The 26,127-nt window shown below is 44.3% G+C and overlaps 1 protein-coding gene and 1 long non-coding RNA gene across 2 annotated transcripts in view; one reads left to right on the top strand and one right to left on the bottom strand.

The window, feature by feature from the left end:
- Positions 1 to 26,127, bottom strand: part of LOC145358802 (uncharacterized) — a 201,514-nt gene that overhangs the window by 128,216 nt on the left and 47,171 nt on the right. The gene's annotated exons all lie outside the window — the stretch shown is intronic.
- On the top strand, positions 11,924 to 24,754 carry LOC145358568 (Krueppel-like factor 9). The gene is made up of 2 exons (XM_080212729.1): positions 11,924 to 12,548; positions 19,466 to 24,754. The coding sequence occupies exons 1-2, from the start codon at positions 12,083 to 12,085 to the stop codon at positions 19,777 to 19,779; spliced, it is 780 nt and encodes a 259-aa protein (XP_080068855.1). The 5' UTR covers positions 11,924 to 12,082; the 3' UTR covers positions 19,780 to 24,754.

Below are 26,127 nucleotides of genomic sequence, written 5' to 3'. Positions count from 1 at the left end.
CCCTGGAGAGATACTACCAACGTTGCCTCTGCAAAATTCTGCAAATCCACTGGCAGGATAGGCGTACCAACGTGAGCATCCTCTCCTAGGCCGATATCCCCAGTGTCGAGACACTGGTCATGCTCAACCAGCTGTGATGGGCAGGCCACATTGCTTACTGGTTTTGATTTGATTTATTTTTGTCACATGTATTAACATACAATGAAAAGTATTGTTTCTTGTGCACTATACAGACAAAACATACCGTTCATAGAGAAGGAAAGGAGACAGTGCAGAATGTAGTGTTACAGTCACAGCTAGGGTGTAGAGAAAGATCAACTTAATATGAGGTAGGTCCATTCAAAAGTCTGACGGCAGCAGGGAAGAGCTGAATGGCCTAAATTTCCTCAGTTATGCCTGCATGCCTGACACAAGATTCCCAAAGCAAGTGTTCTACTCCAAGTTTTGCAATAGTAAATGATCACCAGGAGAGCAGAGGAAATGCTACAAGGACACTCTGAAAACCTCCCTACATAAATGCAACATCCCCATCAATAGTTAAATAACAGAAAGCAAAGAGTGGGGGATAAATGGATATTTTTCTGGTTGGCGATCAGTGACTAGTGGTGTGCCTCAGGGATCAGTGTTGGGACTGCAATTGTTTACAATTTACATAGATCATTTGGAGTTGGGGACCAAGTGTAGCGTATCAAAATCCACAGATGACACTACGCTGAGCGGCAGAGCAAATTGTGCAGAGGATGCTGAAAGTCTGCAAAGGGATATAGATAATCTAAGTGAGTGGGTGAGGGTCTGGCAGATGGAGTACAATGTTGGTAAATGTGAGGTCATTCATTTTGATAGAAATAACAGCAAAATGGACTATTATTTAAATGGTAAAAAATTGCAGCATGCTGTGGGTGCAGAGGGACCTGGGTGTCCTTGTGCAAGAATCACAAGGAGTTGGTTTGCAGGTGCAGCAGGTAATTAAGAAGGCAAATGGAATTTTGTTCTTCCTTGCTAGAGGGATGGCATTTAAAACAGTGAGGTTACGTTGCAGCTGTATAGGATGCTGGTGAGGCCACACCTGGAGTATAGTGCACAATTTTGGTCTCCTTACTTGAGAAAGGATATACTGGCACTGGAGGGGGTACAGAGGAGATTCACTAGATTGATTCCAGAATTGAGAGGGTTGGCTTATGAGTAGACTGGGGCTATACTCATTGGAATTCAGAAGAATGAGGGGAGATAGTATAGAAACATATAAGATTATGAGGGGAATAGATAAGATAGAACCAGGGAAGTTGTTTCCACTGGCTGGTGAAACTAGAACTAGGGTGTATGGCCTCAAAATAAGAGGGAGCAGATTTAGGACTGATTTGAGGAGGAACTTCTTCACACAAAGGGTTGTGAATCTGTGGAATTCCCTGCCCAGTGAAGCAGATGAGGCTATCTCATTGAATGTTTTTAAGGCCAGGATAGATAAATTTTTGAACAGTAAAGGAATTAAGGGTTATGGTGAGTGGGCTGATAAGTGGAGCTGAGTCCACAAAAAGATCAGCCATGATCTTATTGAATGGTGGAGTAGGCTTGAGGGGCCAGATGGCCTACTCCTACTCCTAGTTCTTATGACACGTGGGAATCACTTGCCTTAGAACACACAAACTGGAGAAGAAGCATCCACAAAGGCATCAATCACCTCGAGCATCAATGGGTGGAGAATGTGGAGGCAAAGTATTAACAGTGGAAAGAGATTGCAGAATCCAGAGTGTGTCACTCACCCACCTCATCAAACACCTCCTGTCAAACCTGTGGCAGAGTCTGCGGCCCCAGGGTTGGACTATTCAGCCAGTGCAGAACCCATCTCCCTGGAGTGGAAGCAAGTCATCCTCAACCCTGAGGGACTGCCAAAGAAGACTTGTGCAGATGAGCATCTGTTAATTTTATATTAATTGTGTATAATTATATGCAGGTGGAGGGTATTGATTGGGGTTTCACTTGAGCAGATACGAGGCACTCGCTGAAATGGAAGCGGGGGGGTGACAGCTAAGTTAGGAGATGTACATTTATAAATGTTTCACTCTATAAATAAGCATTGAACTGGGTGAAGATGGGCTCCGGTACTACTCTTCACCGCTCTTGAATATAACAACACCCAAGTCTCACTGCTCATCTACACTTTTGAAAATCAGGCTATTTATGGTATGCTCTCTTTCCGTATTAGTCCTGAGAAAGTGCATAATTTCTCCACATTGGACTCCATGCTTTTGACCATTTCACATTTGCAGACCCTGTTGAAATTTGAGGATAAAGGGCTTCTTCCCACTGTGAGAAATTGTAGCCCAAAGGCCCTGAGGCCAGCAGCTGGTCTTGCTGCTGTAGATATCTCAGAACTGCAACTGCCCTTCTGTTTCTGTCCCTGTTACCTGGCACAAGAACCTGTCAGATAGAAGCTCTGTGGTGGTGTAACTGGACCATGCTAATGATACATTTTCTTATGTTCCAGCATTCTGCCTTTTCAGCGTACAAGAACATAAGAAATGATGTGGAGATGCCAGTGTTGGACTGGGGTGGCACAATAAGAAGTCTCACAACACCAGGTTAAAGTCCAATAGGTTTATTTGGAATCACAAGCTTTCAGAGTGCTGCTCTTTCTTCAGGTGAGTGGGGAGGTGGATTTACAAACATGGCATACAAAGACAGAGATACAATTGCAAATAAATGGAAGTAGGAGTTGGTCATTTGGCCCATTAAGCCTGCTCCACCATTCAGTAAGGTATGGTTCAACTTATAAATCAATTCCTCATTCCTGTTCTATTCCTTATCCCTTGATTTCCTTATTGTGTAACAACCTAATGAACCCAGTTTTGAAAGCGGAATTGGAGAGAGGGTGAGTGATTTGAGGAGGGTTGGGTGGTGGGGGGTGGGCGGTGGGGTTGGGGGGGGGGGCGTGTGGGAAGAGAAAATGGGACATAAGGAAACTTGGCATACAAGTCACTCCTGAATGATTCCTGGGTTTATGAAGCCATACCATTCAGACACCATTCTGGATCATAACTCTTTGTACTTCTGACATCATCCTCAACTTGCACTTTACTAGTTTGCCCTACATCCCTTTGCCCTAAAGATTTCCTACATTTTCAGAGATGCTGAATCTCAAATTAGCTACTAATGTCTTTGTGTTCTCTTGACTTAAGTGAAAAGCTAAAAGATCCCACTGCACCATTCTGCAAATAGTGACCAATATTCCTGGCTCAAAGGCAGCACAGTGGCAAGCACTGCTGCCTCACAGCACCAAGGATCTGGGTTCAAGCCCAGCCTCGGATGACTGTCTGTGTGGACTTTGTACATTGTCCCCATGTCTGTGTGGGTTTCCTCCGGGTGCTCCAGTTTCCTCCCACACTCCAAAGATGCGCAGGTTAGGCTGATTGGCCCTTTAGTGCCAGGCGGACCAGCAGGGTAAATACAAAGGTTTATGGGGATAGGACCTGAGTGGGATTATTGATAGTGCAGACTCGATGGGCCGAATGGTCTCCTTCTGCACTGTAGAGATTCTGTAGTTTGAATTCATATATCAATGTTACAAGTTAAAGTTCCCTCTTAGTGGCATTCTTTCAAGGATGAAGAGACTTTGTTTTCCAAATCTTTCCCCATAACTCAGCCCTCAGGAAATACTGACTGTTGTCAAGCAATGATGAGAACCACAGCAGTTAAGTGCCTTCATCACAAACTCAGAAAGATAAGTAGTTCCATGATATGTTTAATTATTTTACCAGGTCAAACAAGGATAAGAGGTAACCACACCTTCCAAGAAAGCACTGTACTACACTTGCCTGCCACTTATATTCCCGTCCCAATACTGAAATGCTTCCCTCAGCTTATCTTCTGGAACTGCCAAAATAACTTGGCAGTTTGAAGTTTGATGAGGACTTGTCAGTTGAGGTAGTATGGGCGGAGATTAGAAATAGGAGAGGAGAGGTCACCCTGTTGGGAGTCTTTTATAGACCTCCTAAAAGTTCTAGAGAGGTTGAGGAAAGGATTGCGGAGTCAATCCTGGTTAGGAGTGAAAGTAATAGGGTAATTGTTATGGGGGACTTTAACTTTACGAATATTGATTGGAATTGCTATAGTTCTAGCTCATTAGAGGGGTCAGTGTTTGTACAAAACGTGCAGGAAGGTTTTTTGACTCAGTATGTAGATAGGCCAACTAGAGGTGAGGCTATATTGGATTTGGTGCTGGGAAATGAGCCAGACCAGGTGCTAGACTTAGAAGTTGGTGTGCATTTTGGTGATAGTGACCATAATTCGGTTACGTTCACCTTAGTGATGGGAAGGGATAGGCATGAACCTCGGGTCAGTAGTTTTAGCTGGGGTAAGGGTAATTATGAGGCTATTAGGAGTGAATTAGGAAGCATAGATTGGACTAGGAGGTTACAGGGACTGGGAACGTCCGAAATGTGGAGTTTTTTCAAGGAGCAGCTACTGCGAGTCCTTGATAGGTATGTCCCTGTCAGGCATGGAGGAATTGGTAGATCTAGGGAACCGTGGTGCACTAAAAGAGTTGAGTCGATGGTTAAAAAGAAAAAGGAGGCTTATGTTCGGATGAGATTTGAGGGCTCAGGTAGTGCACTAGAAAGCTTTAGATTGGCTAGGAGGGAGTTGAAGAGGGAGTTAAGAAGGGCTAAAAGAGGACATGAGAAGATCTTGGCTGATAGGATTAAGGAGAATCCTAAGGCATTCTATAGGTATGTCAAGAACAGAAGGTTGGTCAGGGCAAGATTAGGGCCAGTTACAGACAGCAGAGGGAAGTTGTGTGTGGAACCGGAGGAGATTGGGGAAGCATTGAACCAATATTTCTCTTCGGTGTTCACGCAGGGGGACATGAATATAGCTGAGGAGGACACTGGGTTGCAGGGGTGTAAAATAGACAGTATTACGGTTGATAAGGGGGATGTGCTGGATATTCTTGAGGGGCTGAAAATAGATAAGTCCCCTGATCCGGATGGGATCTACCCTAGGATTCTCTGGGAGGCTAGAGAGGTGATTGCAGAGCCTCTGGCTCTGATCTTCAGGTCGTCATTGGTCTCTGGTGTAGTCCCGGAGGATTGGAGGATAACGAATGTTGTCCCATTGTTTAAGAAGGGGAACAGAGACTTTGCCGGGAATTATAGACCGGTGAGTCTTACTTCTGTTGTGGGCAAAGTTTTAGAAAAAATTATTAGGGATAGGATTTATAGTTATCTGGAGTGTAATGAATTGATTAGAAATAGTCAGCATGGTTTTGTAGCGGGTAGGTCGTGCCTTACTAACCTTATTGAGTTTTTTGAGAAGGTGACCAAAGAGGTGGATGGGGGCAAGGCAGTTGACGTGTTATATATGGATTTTAGTAAGGCGTTCGATAAGGTTCACCATGGTAGGCTTCTGCAGAAAATGCAGATGTATGGGATTGTGGGTAATCTAAGAAGTTGGATCAGGAATTGGCTATCAGATAGGAGACAGAGGGTGGTGGTTGATGGTAAATATTCATCATGGAGTTCGGTTACGAGTGGTGTGCCTCAGGGATCTGTTTTGGGGCCACTGTTGTTTGTAATCTTTATTAATGATCTGGATGAGGGTATAGTTGGGTGGATTAGTAAATTTGCTGATGACACCAAAGTCGGAGGTGTGGTAGATTGTGAGGAAGGGTGTCATAGTCTGCAGGGAGACTTAGATAGGTTGCAGAGCTGGGCCGAGAGGTGGCGGATGGAATTTAATGCGGAGAAGTGTGAGGTAATTCACTTTGGTAGGAGCAACAGATGTGTCGAGTATAGGGCTAACGGGAGGACTTTGAATAGTGTGGATGAACAGAGGGATCTAGGTGTATGTGTACATAGATCCCTGAAAGTTGGGAATCAAGTAGATAAGGTTGTTAAGAAGGCGTACGGTGTCTTGGCGTTTATTGGTAGGGGGATTGAATTTAGGAGTCGCAGCGTCATGTTGCAACTGTACACTACTCTGGTGCGGCCGCACTTGGAGTACTGTGTGCAGTTCTGGTCCCCACATTACAAGAAGGATGTGGAGGCTTTGGAGAGGGTGCAGAGGAGGTTTACTAGGATGTTGCCTGGTATGGTGGGGAGGTCCTATGAGGAGAGACTGAGGGATTTAGGGTTGTTTTCGTTGGAAAGAAGGCGGCTAAGAGGGGATCTTATTGAAACATATAAGATGATTAGAGGTTTAGATAGGGTGGACAGTGATAGCCTTTTTCCTCGGATGGAGAAAGCTAGCATGAGGGGGCATGGCTTTAAATTAAGGGGGGGTAGCTACAGGACGGATGTCAGGGGTAGGTTCTTTACCCAGCGGGTGGTGAGGGATTGGAATGCCCTGCCTGCTGCAGTTGTAAATGCGCCTAGTTTGGGGGCATTTAAGAGATCTGTGGATAGGTTTATGGACAAAAAGGGATTGGTATAGGCTAGTGGGTCATTGTTTTTGTAACTGGTCAGCGCAACATCGTGGGCCGAAGGGCCTGTTCTGCGCTGTAATGTTCTATGTTCCAGAAGGTTCTTTACAATTCAGTTTTCACCTCTACATTTGCTCTCTGTCTTACTTGCATGGAAACCAAGGGAAGTTTCAACTGTTAAGTAATTGCTTCTTTCATACAACCACCATCTTCATATTTTAGTGCTTAGTTTAATTTTAGTTTATTTACTAGTGTCATAAGTAGGCTTACATTAACACTGCAATGAAGTTCCTGTGAAAATCCCCTAGTCACCACACTCCAGCGCCTATTCGGGTACACTAAGGGAGAATCTAGCATGGCCAATGCAACTAACCAGAATGCCTTTTGGGCTGTGGGAGGAAACCAGAGCACCTGGAGGAAACCCATGCAAATACAGGCAGAATGTGCAAACTCCACACAGACAGTGACTCAAGTCGGGAATTGAACCCGGGTCCCTAGCGCTGTGAGGCAGCACTGCTAACCACTGAGCCACTGTATACCTGCTAATATCTGAGTTGTTCTATATACAACCATGGCATTCTCATTAAGTGGAGATACTGGCGTGGTGGGTGCCCAGGCCTCTTCTGTGTCTGACAGGCTATCACTCCTCATTGCTACAAAGTGCAAGGTATGAGGGAGTCTCAGTGAGATACCTTTATGTTCTTGTCAAAATGAACAAAGGCAAAAATAGGAATCTCACAGTGGAAGGCATCAACGTACATTTGAACCAGAATACTGAAACAAATAATCCAAGAAAAAACAGCAGGGGGCTGAATTTTCACCCTAAGGTGGGTAAGGGAATGGAGATTTGGGGGGGTGGGGGGGGGCAGGGTGGCATGTTGGCAACTTTTCACTGCTGACCACTGTTTTGCTTTGCTGGCATGTTCCCACCTCTGGCCTAATTTCAGGGATGTGATTTGCAAGGGTTAAATCACATGTCACCTGTGCAGGTCCACCCATGAAGCTGGTGGGGCCATTGACAGAATGATGGCTGACTCCTGATGTCAGGCCAGGAGTTAGGGGAGCACAGAATGCAACTGGCAAAGTGCGGACCCACTGGGCTGTGAAAGCTGTAGTGGCAGGATATCCTCTGAAGGGATATCCCCTCCACAATGATGGCCTGATTGATGTGGCCATGGTTCATTTTAAGCTTCTTTTGAACTTGTCAAAGGACACCACAGAGTGTGTGCCACCCTGAATTGATGAGGCTCCTGGAGGCAGCCTCTTAGTTTCTTGCCTCTGGTAAAGTTGCACAGGTGGCTCAGCATCAGAACCCGGGAAAGGACCCATCCCTCGTTTATCAGCTAAAACAATAATATTCCATCCCCTCCATGGCCTTGTCCCTCTCCTCCACCACCTGAGAACTTTATGTGCCTCTAACTCTATTCTCTTTCGATCCTATACAACCTTCAGTCCCACCATCAGCAGCTGACCTTTCAGCCATTTTGGCACAAGGATCTAGATTTCCTCCCGCAAACTGTTTGATGTCTACGTATAGAATCCTATTGTGCAGAAGGAGGCCATTCGGCCCATCAAGTCTGAACCAACCATAATCCCACCCAAGCCCTATCCCCATAACCCATGCACTTACCCTAGCTAGTCCCCCTGACAATAGGGACAATTTTAGCATGGCCAATCCACCTAACCTGCACATCTTTGGAATGTGGGAGGAAACCGGACCACCCAGAGGAAACCCACGCAGGCATGGGGAATTTGTGCAGACTCCACACAGGCAGTGACCCAAGCTGGCAGCAGTGCTAATTACTAAGATGCTGCTTAAAATCTATTTCTCGGTCCCAATGTCTCCCTCTTTGGCTTGGTGGAAAACTTATTCTGTTTTAGAATCATAGAATCCCTACAGTGCAGAAGGAAGCCATCGAGGCCGCACCCAGTCCCTGACAGAGTATCTGACCCAGGCCCTCTCTCCCACCCTATCCCAGTAACCCCATACATTTACTATGGCTAATCCCCCTAACCTACACATCTTGGGACACTAAGGGGCAATTTAACATGGCCAGTCCACCTACCTTGCACATCTTTGGACAGTGGGAGGAAACCAGAGCACCTGGAGGAAACACACACAGACAGGAGGAGAATGTGCAGACTCCAACAGACAGTCACCCAAGGTCAGAATCAAACCCAGATCCCTGGCGCTGTGACCCTGTGTGAACCACTGTGCCACAGTGCCACTTTATAAATGCACATGCTTGCTGTTGTAAAATAAAGAACTTACATTTATAGAGTATTGCTTGCATCCTTGGGATATCCCAAAACATTTCACAAACAATGACATGCTTATGAACTGGAGTGTGATGAGGATGTAGACACAACAAGGCCTCACAAACAGCAATGAAGCCAATGACCCGATAATCTGATTTAGGTTAAAGGATATATGTTGGTATTAATTTTAGGATATCCCCTGCTATTTTATGAACAGTACTTGAAATAGATAACACAAGAGCTCTACATCAACATCCATTCAAAAAAAACAGCTCTTTGAACAAAGCAGCACCCTGCTTGTGCTCAAATGCAGGAGTGAAAATTGAACCCATGACCCTCCAACATGGGCTAAAGTGCTACCACTATATCAAGGCTGATACCTTTTGGATCCAAGTACTGTTTTTCCAAACACTTTTTGTGATAACCCACAGGACTTGCATGGGGAATCACTGATTGACCAATTTTTTTGGGCCAACAAAATAAAGCAAAACGAGGGGACAAATTAAAAGTGGCAGTTCCCAAAAGGAGGGGAACTGCCTGAAACAAAAGACAAAGTGAATAGGAAACTTAAAACATAAAACCAAGTTGTGATTAAAGGGGTCAATAATGCAGTCCAGTCCCTGCGGTGCCCAGCGGACACGGAAGGCGTTAACGGTGTCCTGTGACACTGCATGCTCCCTCTCCAGAGACATCTGGCCGTAATTACAGCTGTGGTAGGGGGCAGAGAGTCGGGTCGGACAACCCCCTCAGTCGCTCGCTGCCTGGACTGTTTATGGCAAGCTTTACCAGGCTCAGGAGCAGGTTCACAAGGAGGTCCTCTCCTTCCCCACCTCCCTCTGCACCGGGTGTCTGTAGATCAGGAGTGTGGTTGGGGGGGGGGGGGTCTTTCGGGTCGAACCAAGCAAACAAACTTAAATTACATTCGGACAAAGAAAAAGGGGGCGGCTCCCCAAAAGGAGGGGGAACAGCCCGAACAGAAACAAAAAGTACAAAGGAAACTTAAAACAAGTCAAATCAAAATGTGATTGTCGGGGTCTATAAAGCACCTCAGCCCCTGCGGTGCCCAACGGGTGCGGAAGGTGTCGACTGTGCCCGCGGACACCGCCTGCTCCCCCTCCAGGGACACCTGGCCGCGAACGTAGCCACAGTAGAGGGGCAGACAGTCGGGACAGACGGCCCCCCCGATCGCCCACTGCCTGTTGATGGCGTGTCTCGCCAGGCCCAGGAGCAAGTTCACGAGGAGATCGGCATCCCAACCCTCCCCTCTCCGCACCGGGTGTCCGTGGATCAGGAGCGTGGGACTGAAATGCAAACAAAACATCAATATAAGGTTTTTGAGGAAATTAGAAAGGATGTGTAGTCTATAACATTGAATGTAGATGTGGTCCATGGACTCTACAAGGAAATCACTGATTGAGGACTTATAGAATAAGAGTTTCCTGGTGATTGGTAATTAACTCAAGCCCTTTATAAAACAGGCCCCTGAGTGGGTCCATTATTGTATTGTCCCTGTTGGGGCCTGTTTGTTTTTACCACAGGCTTGTGGTTTTTGTTGTACTTTATCTTATACAATAAGACACCTTTCCTTTATAGCTGACTCCTGGAGTTATTATACTTTTTCCTGCTGGTCCACTGCCGAAAGATTGAGAGGGAAATCTATCTGACAAAACACAAGGCAACACTGATAATGCATATTTAGTGTAGCTTATATGTTTCTGGTCACCATGTTAAATGGAAAGGTGGGGAAAGTCATACTAACAGATAGAACTGAATATGTTGGCCTTTTCTTTAGGAAAGAGAAGACTGAGCAGTGACTTGGCAGGAAACTCAGCATGTCCACTACGAATCTCACCAACCTCTACAGATGCACCATAGAAAACATCCTTTCTGGATGTATCACAAATGACTCCTGCTCTGACCAAGACCATAAGAAACTACAAAGGGTATGATGCCCAGTCTATCATGCAAACCAGCCTCCCATCCATTGACTTTATCTACACTTCTCACTGCCTCAGCAAAGCAGCTAGCATAATCAAGGACCCCCATCCACCCCAGACATTCTCTCTTCCACCTTCTTCCATCAGGAAAAAGATACAAAACTCTGAGGTCACACTCCAACTGACTCCAGAACAGCTTCTTCCCTGCTGCCATCAGACTTTTGAATGGACTGACCATACATTAAACTGCTTTCTCTACACTCAATCTATGACTGTAATGCTACATTCTGCATCTCTCCTTTTCTTCTCTATGAATAGTATGCTTTGTTTGTATAGCTTGCAAGAAACAATACTTTTCACTGTATACCAATACATGTGACAATAATAAATCAAATCAAAAGATCCCTAGGATTGTGAAACAGTTTGATGGGACAGATGCAGAGGTGTTTCCACTTGTGGGGGGGGGTGTTGTATAATAACTTCATCGTAAACCCAACAGGAAATACAGACTTCTTCATTCAGAGAGTGATGAGAAACAAAAAAAAGTAATAGAGGCAAATACATCGAAAGCGAGATAAAGAGGGGGCGGATGTGATGACTGAGTTAAAAGAGGAGGGGCGAGAGGAGTCAGGCACGAACCTTTGGGCCAAATGGCCTGTCTCTACACTGTGTAATCCAGCTAATAACATGTTTAGTCTATCATTTGCAGACGTCTTTCAGTCTGTCCCGTAGCCAGACTGGGAAGGGGGGCGGGGGGGGGAGAAGGGGAGTTGGTCATTGTCTGGACTGGGCTCAATGTCCTTTTTCCCGCATTTCAAGTTCTGTAAGAGATTAGCAACTATGTATGCACTCCCCCCCCCCCCCCCGAAATATAATAATTTCACCATTCTGTACTTCTCTCTGGCGAGTCTCGTGGGGTTATAAGTTCCGCCCAGCGGCACATTTTGCCTCTGCTTGCGTGTGAAGTCAGACTCTAGTGGTTAGTGCACCTCCCCCCCCCTCCAATTCATGATCATCTGTGAATTGTACCACCAAGCCACAGGAGAATGGTGTGGGAAAGAAATAATACAAAGAGGGCAGCTTTAGTCTGTGTTGTATGGGGTGCAGTTTCTGGGTTCTGAGATTTGGGGGAGAAAATGCCAAACTTTTTGTTTTTTTTTGCAGGGATATTTCTCTCTCTGAGCCCTGGAGACAGGGTTTCCAGCGTCAATAAACGCGCGTCACCCAGTGGCTGGGATCCGCCCAGCCCATTGCGAGAGAGGCGGGCGTGGAACGCGTCCTCCACCGCCCCCCACCCACCCCCCCCGCCAGACAAAGCACCGGGGCCACGGCACAGCGGGGCTCACTCCAGTCGCAGATAGCAATCCCTGTGAGCCAGACAGCGGCCAGACCCTTAGAAAAAGGGAAGGCAGAGAGAGAGAAAGAGCAAAGGAAAATCTCTAATATACAGATCCAGGCTCCATCCCTGGCCATGTCTGCCTTCGCCTGTCCCGACTACTTCGCCGCCGAGTGCCTGATGTCCATCTCCAGCGGGGCGGTGGTGCACCTCTCGCCGGCTCCAGAGGAGGAGGAGGAAAGTTCCGAGGTAACTTCCAGCGAGGACAAAGAAGTCAGCGACACGCTGAAAGAAGGAGGCGGAGGAGGCAACCTGCTGCTGGTGGCCAGCATTCTGACCGACCTGCAGAAATGCCGCCCCATGTCCTCCAACTCGGAGAGCAGCAACTCGTCCTCGGCCGAGAGCCTGGAGAGCGGCTACACCACCCTGTCCGAGGGGGGCGCCGGCACTCCCAGCCTGGGCGCGGCGAGGCCGGAGAAGCGCAAAGCCAAGCGCTCGGACAGATGCGCCGCCCTGAAAAGGCACCAGTGCTACTTCGCTGGCTGCGACAAAGTGTACGGAAAATCCTCCCATCTGAAAGCCCACATGAGGACTCACACAGGTACAGACGGAAAACTTTACCTCCCCCACCCCCTTCCTATCCTATCCTACCCTACCCCACCCCACCCCCAGTTTTTTTAAAAGTTGTCACCTACATTTGGTGCCCTGATTATTCCACCACTTTCCCCCTTTGTCCACTGGCATTCTTTTGTTAACACGCCACTTTGCTAGTGGGGGTAAGTTAATGGCGATTAACTGTCGTGGGTGTTTCATATGGATGTCCTTTCTTGTTTTAACATAGGAGCGATGCTCCTTCCTTCCACTTTACTAAGAGACTGGTTTCAATGTGTTTAAAACGCCACCCTTTTAGTTTGTAGAATAAACGAGTTAGTTTTAATCGTAGCTTTCAGAATGATGTCTCCTCCCCCTTTTTAATTGTAATTCCGAGAAGGGGAGGGGTCGGTTAGACAGTAAGGCTGAGTATTAAAGGTATCATTAAGTGGATTCAGTTGCTGCTGAACAGGGAAAAAAGGGGAAGTGATATTTAGAAGTGGTTCTGTGTTCGGGGGCTGGCGTTTCATGGGTTAAGTTTTTTCACTGGGCTCTGCATGTACCAACTTGTCTGTTGGAACCGGGACAGACAGACCGAGACCTCTTACGTGATGTGTTCCCTGTGTGTTACGTGATCCCTGACCTGTTGGGAATGACATGGGCTGGATGGAAGGAGATAGCGTTTAAGTGCTTACATAACCGATAATGTTCGAATTCTGCCTGTGTTGTGGCTTATGGCTGTCAGGCCATCTGGGAAGTGGTGGGGCGGGGTCGGCACCACTACCTGTTACTGAACCAGAAAATGCTGCAAAATGCTCTGGCAGCGTCTGTGGAGTAGCGTTAACGTGTTAATGACCCCTTGTACAGGAATCGCAGTGACCATCTAACAGCAACCTTAAGTACAGCGATTTGGCTCCGAATTTGTGTAGGGGGTGGGGGCATCTCTGTAGCATGGGGAGGGGGAGGTGGTTAGGAATGAGGTGGCAAGTCATTGCCACATGGCACTTGAGGGCCACTGACCTCCTCTTCCTCTCCTCCCCCCTCCCCTCCTAAACCCAGCTGGGCCAGGCTAGCACGGAACCTTTCTTCCTCCTCCTGCCTCTTAAAAAAAAATTGCAACCTCCCCCAACCGTGTCTAAAATGCTTAGAAGTCGTCAAGATTGCCCCTGGCTTGCGTCATTCCCAGCCTTTTTTTGCAGCGTGTGCCCTTGGCGGAGGTTTTGTTGTTTTTAAATATTATAAAAATCCATGATGGGGGTGTGGTGGGAGAGAGAGATTGAGCCGAAGATCCTGACATTAGCGCACTGCCAATATCGTGCTGCCCGCCTCCTCTCTCGGTCGTCATGGCCAGGGTGAGTGGGTGTGGTGTTTGGGGGGGGGGGACACATTCTGAGAAGCCCATAATAGGGATAGACCGGAATTTCCTGCACATTGACCGTAATCAGACAACTACACGTGATGAGTGGCTGGATTTATGGCGATTTTTTTAAATCGTGGAGTCAAATTCAGCAGTTGAGGGAGGGGGGAAATGTGTAGTGTTTCCAGTTAACTGAGTAATTCGAATCAAACAAGACATCTATGGATTTAGACTGGGTTTTTTTGGGAGAAAGGATCTGTTCGAATGAGGCACGTGTTGGAAATTTACTCCTTAACCTTTTGGAAAGAGAACTGGGTAGGGGATCTTTCTTTCAGAGTTAAGGTGGCAATAGAATGGTTTAATTCGGTCACTTACTCTGTTGGAGAGAGAAATGAGAAGGGAAGCTTTATATTCTTTTAGAGTGGCAGTAAAATGATTTAAACACATTAAGAGAAAACGCTGGCTGAACTGGGCAGGTCCTGTGAGGAGAGTTAAATGCTCCTTCAGAAGACGTTGCAGGTTTGAGGGGCTGGGAGCAGCCCCCCAGGGGGTGGGGTCGGGTTGGGAGGGTCTGGAACTCCCACGCTGCGGAGCCGGGAGGAGGGGGCGGGGATCCGAGCCAGCCCGAGGTGACGGTGGGTGTGTTGCCAGCCAATGGGGGGGCGGGGCGGCTCTCCCACGTGTTAATTTCAGCGCGGGTAATTGACACGCTGAATGAGTCAGACACAGCGGGCTCCCTCCCCTCTATCCGCACGCTATATCTCACGGGGAAAGCCGCGTCTGCTCATCACCGCATGGATGCAGCCCGGCCTTTTGGCTCAGAACATGGGGTGTAATCCTATTTTATTAGTCTGGATCTGTTCTGGGGACTTTGAATTGGGATCGAGCTGATAAATAAGTGTAGAATTTAAGGCAACGTCTCCATATAGTAAATGGGTGAAAAATTAATTCGGTTATGTACAGAAGGTCCCAAGTTTGGTTTTTTTCATGAGGCGTATAGATAAGGTGAATAGTCAGGTCTTTTCCCCAGGGTAGTGGAGACTAAAATTAGAAGGCATAGGTTTAAGAGGAAACGTTTAAAAGGGACCTTGGGCAACTTTTTAAGTTTATTCATTAGTATCACAAGTAGGCTTACAGTAATACTGCACTGAAGTTACTTTGAAAATCCGCTAGTCACCACTCCCTGGTGCCTGTTTGGGTACAATTGAGGGTGAATTTAGCATGGCCAGCACGTCTTTTGGATTGTGGAAGGAAACTTTCAAACACGGGGAAAATGTGCAGGCTTCGCACATGGTGACAGGGAATCAAACTGGGTACTTGGTGCTGAGGCAGCAGTGCTAACAACTGTGCCACTGTCACCTGGGGCAACAGTGCAAGAGGTGAATTGGAACCACAGAATCTCTGCAGTGCAGAAAGACCATTTGGCTCATCAAGTCTGACAACACCAGGTTTTAGTCCAACCGATTTTTGATAGTAAACTCACAAGCTTTCGAGGGGACTGCCTCTTCGTCAGGTGAACGGAAGCTTGTGAGTTTACTATCAAATAAATCGGTTGGACTAAAACCTGGTGTTGTCAGGCTTTTACTGTGTTTACCCCAGTCCAACGCCAGCACATCCACATCATCAAGTCTGCACAGACTCTTCAAAAGAGCACACTACCCTGGCAATCCACCTAACCTGTACTACTTTGGACTGAAAGAAAATGGAGCACTCGGAAGCCCACAGACATGGGGAGAATATGCAAAGTCCTCACAGTCACCCAAGGCGGGAATTGAACCTGGTCCCTGGTGCTGTGGGGCAGCAGTGCTAACCACTGCCACCCCAAATGTACTGATCAGCCTTGATCTGATTGGTGTACTGCTGTTCCTAATGATCCTGACTCCAGAACTGGCACCGAATAAAAGCAATGTAAAAACACAGGATGTCTATGGAACTGTTTGAGAGTCATGATCCTCAATTAATTTGTTGCATCCATTTAGAAACCATGTCTCATCACCACAACTAAATCAGGATGGACATCGGACTAATCCCCGTTTCGGATTTGGAAATAATTGCAAGCAAATTTACTACCGCAGAACAAGAAAATCAAAAACTGGGATTGGCTTCTGGTAAAACACTTGTGTGAAGAACAGCCGAATAGTAATTTGCTCCTGCAGCTATCCATGCAGCACTTAAACTCTTGAATGCCTTTTAGCTGACTGTGTGCCACCTGTCCCTATTTTCTAGGCCTGCGTAGCTTGAATGGTCTATTTGGCTGATTCAACCAGAAATGGTTAAATAATGGCAATGTTGGCAGCATCTCCAGCTAAACTCCCTCCCAAACCAGTGCCACTTCATCCATTTATATATCACATGAAAGGGTCACTTTGCACAGAACTGTTTCTCAGTGCATTGTCCTTTTCAACAAGTTGGGAGCCTTTGGAGGGACTTATGTAGGGTGTGTATTACAAACTATTTATATTTTTGCTGCAAATAGACAGAAGTGACAGATTGACAGCATTTCTAATGATTTGAGTTATTCTGCTCTTTTCCTGAAGGCATAATGGCGAGTTGCACTATGGGCAACCTCCAGTACCTTACCCATGAGTGTTAGCTGGATTCTTGATCACATGGGGTCTTGAAGGTGAGCCTGATACTGCCCCCACCCAGACACGCTTTCTAGTTGACATCACCTTTTCAAGGGTGCAGAAACTAATTGCTGTACCTTCTCCACAGATCAGTTAACTCAGCTGATTTACAGCATGGAAACGGGCCCTTCACCCCAATCATTTGGCCCATATCCCCCTCAAAGGAGTACAAGCCAAGGTTTTGTAATCTGCCCGCTGTCGTTTTGTTTCTACCAACCCCTACCACTTACCTCTTCAGTGGATGGTACCTGGTATTCTGGCATAGTTTCATGGCACTGACAGCATGCTCAGCGTTTGGCTCTGAATGAGTCAGTCAGCTCGATACAAAGTTGGTTGTAGACGTCCTTTTCTGATTCCCATCCACAAACACCTCACAGGGAGGTCAGTATTTTAGCTTTTGGGGCAAAAAAAATTTGCTGTTTTTCTCTCAACTGGAGATATTTGAGCCAGTTGTGTAGGGCTCATTCATGGAACCGTAGAATCTCTACAGGACAGAAAGAAGCCATTCAGCCCATTGGGTCTGCATTGACTCTCCGAAAGAGCGTCTTACCCAGGCTGTAACTCTGTGCACGTACCATGGCTAATCCATGGGACCTGCACATCTTTGGACCAAGGGGCAAATTAGCATGGCCATTCCGTCTAACCTGCACATCTTTCGAAGGGATACAGTCTGTGACACTCCCAGTTTGTCTGCCTTAGTCTTGTTATACATCATAGTTTTACTCACTGGAACGTAAGGGGAGTGGTGGTGGTGTTAGGTTCACTTGGGTAGTCCTAGTTGTGACAACATGCAGCTAGTATTGAATTCTAGCATAACACTCTGAGAAATGTAAGTGCGCAGGAAAAGGCTCAAACTAGAATATACTGCAACAGACTCCTGGGGAAACTGAACTTGAGACAAGTGTTTTAGGTGAAATCCTGCTTTAAATAGATTGTCTAAATTTATTTCTTTGAAAACAGATTATCAGATTACCGAAAGAGCACAGAACAGCTATTTGCAACAAGTCACTCCTGTTAAGACTAAAGAATTCAATACAAGGGAAAGGATGATAGCTGTGGCTGTACATTATAATCCTTAAACTATCCTTTGCCCAAGCAGCTGCATAAACTTAAGTGAGAGCTAATTTATTTCCCTTGTATATCATTAACCTGGCTTTGTCTTAGTGTTTTCAGTGACTCTGTAACAAGCTGTTCCTTAATCCAGGTTCAAATGTTGCTGAAATGTTAGCTCTATTGGAGATTAGGTGGTGTAATGGATTAGTGTGAACAGTCCTTTTAATTTGTGACTAGACAGATGGGTGAAAGGGGGGCGGGGGGGGTGGAATCTGGCATTTGGCGGATTGTGCTTTTGTTGAACCTTCTGTGGCCTTGAACAATTGCACCTATTTCCTGGTTCAGTCCACTCAAGTTCAGTTAATGAATTCCAATGATCAGGGATGTAATTTTAATAGCAAATTCTTGCTTTGCAGTGTTTATTATTTGATTCTTTCTCTGCAGCTCAGAATTGACCAAATTAATAATAGGCTGCATGTCATCCCGTGAGACTTCATTTCAGTTTGTGGTGGAATGAGTCTGAGGTGAAGAGAGGATACTACAATTTGTGATCACTTAAATGGAACATGTGAGGCAGGATGTTCCAGCCACGCTCACCGTGAAACCGGAAAATCCCATCAGAGGTCAAAGGGCCTTTCCATGGTCTGCCCTTTGCCTGCTATGGTTCCCATGGTGGACAGAAGGGGAAAATTTGCCCCGTGATGTTTAACAGAATTCAAGCCTGTTTGTGAAGTCAAAACCTTTTACTGCTGCAAGTTTATTGACTTTGTCCAGTGTCAACAATCCTTACCCATGCCCAGTGTCCCAGCTATTCCCTATTTGTGTTCCAGTACCCAACACCTGTTTCCCTTAGCAATGTGAATGATTAGATGCTGACATGAGAGAGAATTGGCCTCTATCTTGGTGCTTTCTAAAGTGCTATAAAATTTGAATCAGTCAAGGATTTCTGTTGTGTGGGAAGGTGTTAATATTCTATAAACACAGTCTTTATTTCTCAATTATCAAGTTATTACCAAGAAATCTGATGGCTAGGAGTAGTCTTATCAAAGAGTGCAAATTACAGCGCAGAATACAAATTTGGCACCAGGATAGCTCAAAGCAAGGTTCCTTGTCCAAGGGACATTCTGCTACTCCATTGAGATCCACTAGCTCCAGCACGATTTTTTTAAGATTGTGTAAACATATGCCTGTCCCCTGGAGTTCAGAATTTTGATTGTTCACAATTTTTATCTTAAATGGTCTACTGTCACTAAAAAGGGTGATTTTTGTAAACTAATATATGGGTGGCACAGTGGTTAGCACTGATGTCTCAGCACCAGAGATCCAGGTTCAATTCTGACCTTGGTCACTGTCTATATGGAGTCCGCACATTCTTCCTGTGTCTGAGTTTCCTCCGGGTGCTCTGGTTTGCTCCCACATTCCAAAGATGTGTTGATTAGGTTGATTGGCCATGCTAAATTCCCCCTAACGTCAGGGGGATTAGCAGGGTAAATGGGAGTTATGGAAATAGGGCCTAGGTAGGATTGTGGACTTGAGGGGCCAAGTGGTGGCCTCCTGTACTACAGGGATTCTATGATATGAACTCATCATGTGGGGAGCTTATTGTAATTGGGGGTGCAGTCCTGCCTGATTCTGCACTCTGGCTGAAAGCAATACTGGGCAGAGTGTGAAAATCACAGTCTGTGCAGAAATTACCACCATTTAGTTTGGAAAAGTACAAGCAGTTTGGAACACCACCCAACAATTGGTAAGAGCCTATATGGGGGAAGGAAGCAGACAATGAAATCCATGAATTGAAACAAGGTTAGACTAAAATCACTTCCATGGTTTTGTTTAAACTGAGCTCCCGGATCATTTCTCAGTGTTTTAAAATCCCGTTTTATCTTTCAGGGGAGCGACCATTTCCTTGCACCTGGCCACAGTGCTTGAAGAAGTTTGCCCGTTCTGATGAGTTGGCTCGACATTATCGTACACATACGGGTGAGAAAAAATTCAGGTGCCCGATGTGTGAGAAGAGGTTCATGCGTAGCGACCACTTGATGAAGCACGCTCGCCGACACCCTGACTTCAAGCCCAGCATGATCGTTAAGCCAAACAGCAGAAGTGCGTCACCCCCCAACGTGCTGGTTCCCACCTTCCACAGCCTGGCATCCCCTTCCTTTGTCAATCCTCCTCCTAATCCTGCTGGTCCTGTGTCCAATTAAACTGGAGGTGGTGGGAGGGGGAGCCCAGTTTGTACCAAACGTCTTGTTGAACTGAGAGTCTAGCGTCCCACTCTCCACGCATGTGTGGACTGTGCTTGTAGATCTTTGCTTTTGAACCATTCGGTCTTTGCAGACTAGTGTCGGGGGAAGGCCTTTTCCATATGCATTGTTTTTGCACACACACTGACTATCGCCAACAACTGAAGTTCAGCAGCGAGCTTCTTTGTTGGGTTGGTATGAGAGTAAAATAGTGTGAGCTGTGAACATTATAATATTGTCCCCGTTATATTATCTGCGCTAGTTGGACCTGTTCCCCATTTTTATTTTTGAATTTCTAATTTATTTCAGTGACTCCAGATAGGCTTTAAGTACACTGAAGTGCAGACATTGTGGTTAGTCAACCTAGTCAAAAATTTACCTATTTTTGCCTTTTCTGAAATCTAAAAGTCAAAGACTGAGACTGATCGAGCCACAGTTTTACAAGTAAAACCAAACAACCGCACAAAGTTCTACTGTGTGTTGACATGGTGACATAAAGCTTTTATAGCACATTATTGAACAAGAAACATAAGACATTTCAGGGCAGTTTTAATTGGAGCAGGGAGAATAAAAATAAAGCCTCTCGTTTTCAGTTTTTCCAGTTTTATAACAGTTTTAATACTACGTTCAGATAGGAATTAAAAATGTTACTTGGTTTCTCATCACAGTTGTGATCTTAACATCTCAGTTTAACTTGGTTATACAGTTTTCTTCCCTAGAGAGTTCTCGTTGGTTTTAACTCAGGGACCAAATTACTGTAAATTGCAGAATTCCTATGGTGACGATGATTTGTAGCTGTTTAACTGACCTGTCTCAGGACTACAAAGAATCTTGCCACAGAAACAGACATAGCACTGCAATTCCAGACACCGGTATACCTCTTGCAGAAACTTCTTAATTTCTTTCACTTGGGGTGTGGTGGTTACTGTTCTTTTTACAGTGAAAGTGCTGCAATGTGCCTGCACTTTTGTATGCAAGTAATTGCACTGGTGGTATGATCCTTACGTGAAGATGTAATTGAGATTACAACCAGCCTGTTGCAAATCTTCTGGTTATGGCTTAGTTGCTGTGAGATTTGAAGATTATAAATGTACCATTTGATCTGCAACATAGCTTTACATATGATCAGTCTATTTTGAAGATAAAATATGCCTAAGGGTCTTTAAACTAGAATGGTGAAATCAAGCTTGTAACATGGTATGTCCAGTGACAATGGATTAACTTCATTGCGACCTGGTTTGCTAGGAAGAAATGTACCCAAGTAGGACATCTTTATTCAGATTACTTGATTACAGTAGTGTTTTGTACCCCTGTGCACTGTGACCATCTTCTCTGGGGAAACTTGTGTTGAAGTTAATGGAAGATAAAATTTCATTATTTATGATTCTAGGACAAATGTTACAAATTGTTTTCCCCACAGAACCTGCAGACCATTCATGATACATTACAGGCTATTTACTGAGATCGGCTCTCCATTTGCTGACAGTTGTACTTGCACATGAAACAAGGTGCAGAGTCAAAGCTTTCACTGGAGTTTTATTGAAAGGTGATTGACTGGAGTTACCAGTTAAAGTCATCTGTGTGCAAAAATGATATAGCTATGGGGTTGTGTGCATACTGCCTTTCTTAAAGTGCTCCTCTATATAAGGTATTTTTGTAATGTTTCTACTCAGGGGCTGTGTTGCTGATGCATGCATTTCACTGTACAGATGTGGAGCGTGTGTGTATCTTGAGTTTTGTACCTGTTCAGTGTGTGAAATTGGAACAGTGTTGTTTCCAGTAATTTGCTTATGGTAAACTGTTGATCAGTTTCCAAAAGGGAAGATAGTCTTTATCTTAAAAGTGTTCTACTCTACTAAAATTTGCTAGCTGTGTGTTTTTGGGGGGGGAGGGGGGATGATAAATTTAACTTTAAAAAGTAATGTAAATATTTGTGGAAAGCATGTTTTTAAGGTAGTGATTTTGAATTTACACTAATGACTGTTTTACTATAAATAGCTTGTGCACTAATGCACACACCTCACAACCAGTTGTGTTTCAGGAATTCAAGTATATGCTGTAATCCATTTTAAAAAAAAAAAAGCCTTTCAATTTTCCAGGGGGCGGGAGAAAACAACTTTTCAAAATATTCTGAATAGAAAACTCTTATGGGCAGCTTTATCCCCCACCTCTGGATGTATATTTTTATTCTTGAGGCTGGATGTCAGAAGGCAACTTATCTGGTCAGCTTCAGGCTTTTTTTTAAAATAGTTACTCGTACAGATGGACATATTTGTTTTGTCTTGACATAATCACTTGCATTATTATGGCAGGTATTATGAACTTCATATGGATTCAAAATTATTTCATGTATCAAGATAGGGAAGGAAGAAAAATATTAATTTTTGGAATCGTGGGCTGAAATTTCTCTCAAGCAGAGGAGTGACGCACTAATGAAATCACAGGAATAGTCACCTTCAAAACCCTCCATTTTCTGTGAATGAAGTTTTAAGCAATCAGATAAATATCCATTTTGAAAGAGAAATTTCACTCTTGTGTGTCTCTCCTTTTTTGACATAACAACGGCACCATGCTGCATCTGGATAGTTTAAGGATCAGTAGTGGTGCTCAGGTGCTGTTATCTTGTCTGTGCTATTGTTAACATCACCTAAAGGAGGTCATAATAACCGTACAGCAGCTTTATAATTACAAGAGTGTCCTAGGATGTGGAATCTATTCATAAGAACACAAAGCCAGGACTGAATAGGCCAGTCAAAAAAAAAATTCATCCATCCAGTACTGAGATGAGTTATCAACTCTTTATTTAATCAGCCATAATTTAACTTTTTAAATTGCTTATTCAGTTTCATGAATGTAAATTTTGTTGCCATCATTTTTAAACACCAATCATAGTGTAATTATTTTAGTCACATTGGGCAATGCACATTATTAATATCACGAGCAGCCCCAACCTACTAGAGTTGCAATTTCAAAGTGTCATTGAGTGACATGAGTGTTGCTTTAGCGTGCAAGTTCTAATATTCCCAATGCCTCGTAGATATGCAATACTGGCAGTAGTATGGGTTATTTCCCAGTATAAAGATTGATTTTTGGACCACTATGCCAATTGCTCATAACATATCTATCATCCAGCCACACTTGGGATAAAGCTTCCTTTTTTCTGTTCGGGTGAATCATATTCAATTGTCTCTCTGTTGACTGGAATGTCTAGAGGTCTAGCTTTTTTGGACTAAGGTGCGAGATGCAATACAGCTTGATCAACACTGTTTTAAAATAGTGATATTGGAGAAGCTTGCTACTTGGGTTGCACCACCCTACCACTTCAAGGTGCTGCTTGAGGCTGAGGAGCTGAAAAGTAACCAAGAAGTTTCTATTTGTAGTCTACTTTCTGTTTCATTTATAGGTGTTGCTAGTGAGGTGTGAGGAATGCCATACATTGCAATGTTAGTATTTAAGAATGTAAGGATTGTAACATTCCAGTTTGTAATTCATAATCTTCATCCATGGCTGCAGGCAGCTCACACACATGTATTTGCAATAAAATGAATACCCAGTATAACCAGGCCAGTCATGGGGTATAGGTGAAGGTCTAACATTGGGATTTCAAATTAAGTGCACGCTGTTTGAGCCAGTTGTGTAAGTTGCCAGTTCCACAAGTGAGAGGATAAATTATTCCACAGCTGCAGAGATGTGTGAAAACCATAAATTGAAAGCCAATTTCGACTTGATATTTGATGTCACCTCCCACTTTCCATGATTTTTGAGTAATGTGACATGGGAAAGTTACTGGCTATGACTCCTGTGTGATCGAGGCCCACAAAAACACTATTGGCTCTTGTGAAGCATCTTAATGCTAGACCCATTGTAAGGGATGCCCTTCTGGTTTGCACAACATATTGCACATTTTTAAAGATTGTCTTATTGTATTCAATGTGTGTTATTACTATTGGCAACCTTTTTATTCTTTTGATTTTTGTATATAGTATTTTGTGAGAAAAATAAGACAAATATTAGCTGTGTGATGGGGGAATGCCTTTTGCTTTCTTTCCCCTTTTTTGTTTTTTTGCCTCTTTTTGTCTCATATTGGCATACAATTTAACACAGTCTTTGGTACTTTGTCCAATGGGTATTCCGTATGTGTGTGATGTGCATGTATATGTACGAGAGAGTCTGGGCAGCAAGTGTCTGTCAAATGCAATAATGTCCTCACCTGATGCCCAAAAGTGCATAATGGTCAGGAGCAGGAATCCAAGCCAAGGTTTGGTTTGTTTTTTCTTCCCACCTTCTAGGCAGTAGTGTTCCAGTTACCCTGAGATCACTCAACTCAGGACAGATCTGGGATTTCCTTGGTCTACTTAGATAAATGCAATCCATTTCCATCCTGAGCAATCAGGAAAAGGAACAAGTTGGGACAAGGAATCAGCAATGAAGGAGCAGTTTTTAAATTGTTTTCATTGAATATAAAAAGCAGCCAATGACCTCATGAGCTTTTTTGAAAGGGACCATGAAATTTGCTAGGAATAACATTGGATAATAAGTGCAGGATAGTGTGGAGTATGAACTGGATCTTCTGTATATAGTCTGACAAAGTTTAGCAATTATAAAGGAAAATTTAATTTTCTCAAAATAGTTTTTGGAAAAAAGCCTCTTCAGGAATTACCATTAAATGTGCCTAAAAGGAATCCTGTTCCTCACTATCAATATCCCCATTTCAAGTCTGTGTAGTATCCATGTAGCAGTTGGTATTACTGGAAACTTTATTTTACCTTTTTTACAGTCATTTTATGGATATTGTATTTTATAACTTTCTGGTGATCAATTATATTAGTACATGTGCTAATACAGTAAGCTATGAAGCATTACAGATTGCTGTTTGAAATTCTGCATGGATGACTGAATTTTGTACAGTGAATAAACAATGATGTCCTGATTAAAACTCATGGATTTTTTTAATATATAAAGGGATTAAATATCTGCCTGCAGACTGGAAATACTGGTCTCTTTAAAACAAAAAAAATTTGGTGTCATTGTATTTCCTGCCCTGGTACTAATTAGCACTGTGGCAACTGCTCTGGAGGTGACAATGGAACTGCCCCCTTCTTGTCAGTGTTAAACTATTTGACCTCATGGGATGTGACTGACCATGTATGGTTTGTTTTTCATTCTTTCATGGGATGTGTTGCCATCAAGGCCAGCATTTGTTGCCCATCTCTAATTGCCTTTGATTTGAATGGCTTGTTAAGCCATTTAAGATGTCAGTTAAAAGCCACATTGCTGTGAGTATAGAGTATATGTTGGCCAGACCAGGTAAGGAAGGCAGATCTTTTTCCCTAAAGGACATGAGTGAATCGGATGGGTTTTTTAAAAGAAAATCTACGATGGTGACCATCAAATTTATTACTGAGACTAGCTTTCAAATTTAAATTTCACTAATTGATTTTTGAATTCCATCACTGCCATGGTGTGATTTGAACTCATGTACTCAGAACATTCACCTGGGCCTTTGGATTATGAGTCCAGTGACATTACAGCACTATCTTCAAACTCCATGTTGCTTTCATTCTGCACTATTGCCCCTTTAAGGTTGTGGGCCCCAGTCTCCAATACATGAACACGTAATCAACATTTGACTTAAGTGCAGTACAAGAGAGCATGATATTGCATTTTTTTTCATATTTCTCTTCAAAGGGCTTCAGCTGCACACTCCCAATTAAAGTTCCAGTGGTTCTGGTGCACATTCCTTATTCCATGTCAAACAGAGAGTTCTCCTGATGTCACTTACAACTCTGAACAATCATCACCAAAACAGATCAACTGGTTATTCATGTTTTGTCTGTGGGATCACTACATACAAAGGCTGTGGTGTTTGCCTGCACAATAGCAATGACAGTCTTAACTGAATTTCTTCAGAAAGTAATCAATGAACGTAGCATGTTTTGGGGTTTTCGGATGGGTGTGATAGGTGCTATGTAAGTACAGTATTTTGTCCCTGACAGTGCAAAGCCATGTGCTATCAGGGGTGGAGGAAATTTTTCAGGCACAGCCCAGTTATTGGTATTTGGGAATCCACTCATGTCTATTTCCAATTTGCACTAGAAATAGGTAAATACATCTTTTGCACCATTTCCATCCATCATTGCACAGCATCACTGGAATGGTGAGCTTTGGCAAAATGTTTAAGAAGGTGTTTGACAAGGTACCTCGAGGTTATTGCAGACGGTAAGGGGGCATGCAGTTGGGGGTAGGGTGTTAGCATGGATAGAGGATTGGCTGCCTAATAGGAGGCAGAGTGTGGGGGTCAATGGGTGC

This window comes from Carcharhinus amblyrhynchos, chromosome 26 (genome assembly GCF_965287045.1).
Source record: "Carcharhinus amblyrhynchos chromosome 26, sCarAmb.v2.hapA, whole genome shotgun sequence".
Lineage (NCBI taxonomy): Eukaryota > Metazoa > Chordata > Chondrichthyes > Carcharhiniformes > Carcharhinidae > Carcharhinus > Carcharhinus amblyrhynchos.
Note: the sequence above shows the minus strand (reverse complement) of the source record. Positions and strands in the feature narration are given on the sequence as shown.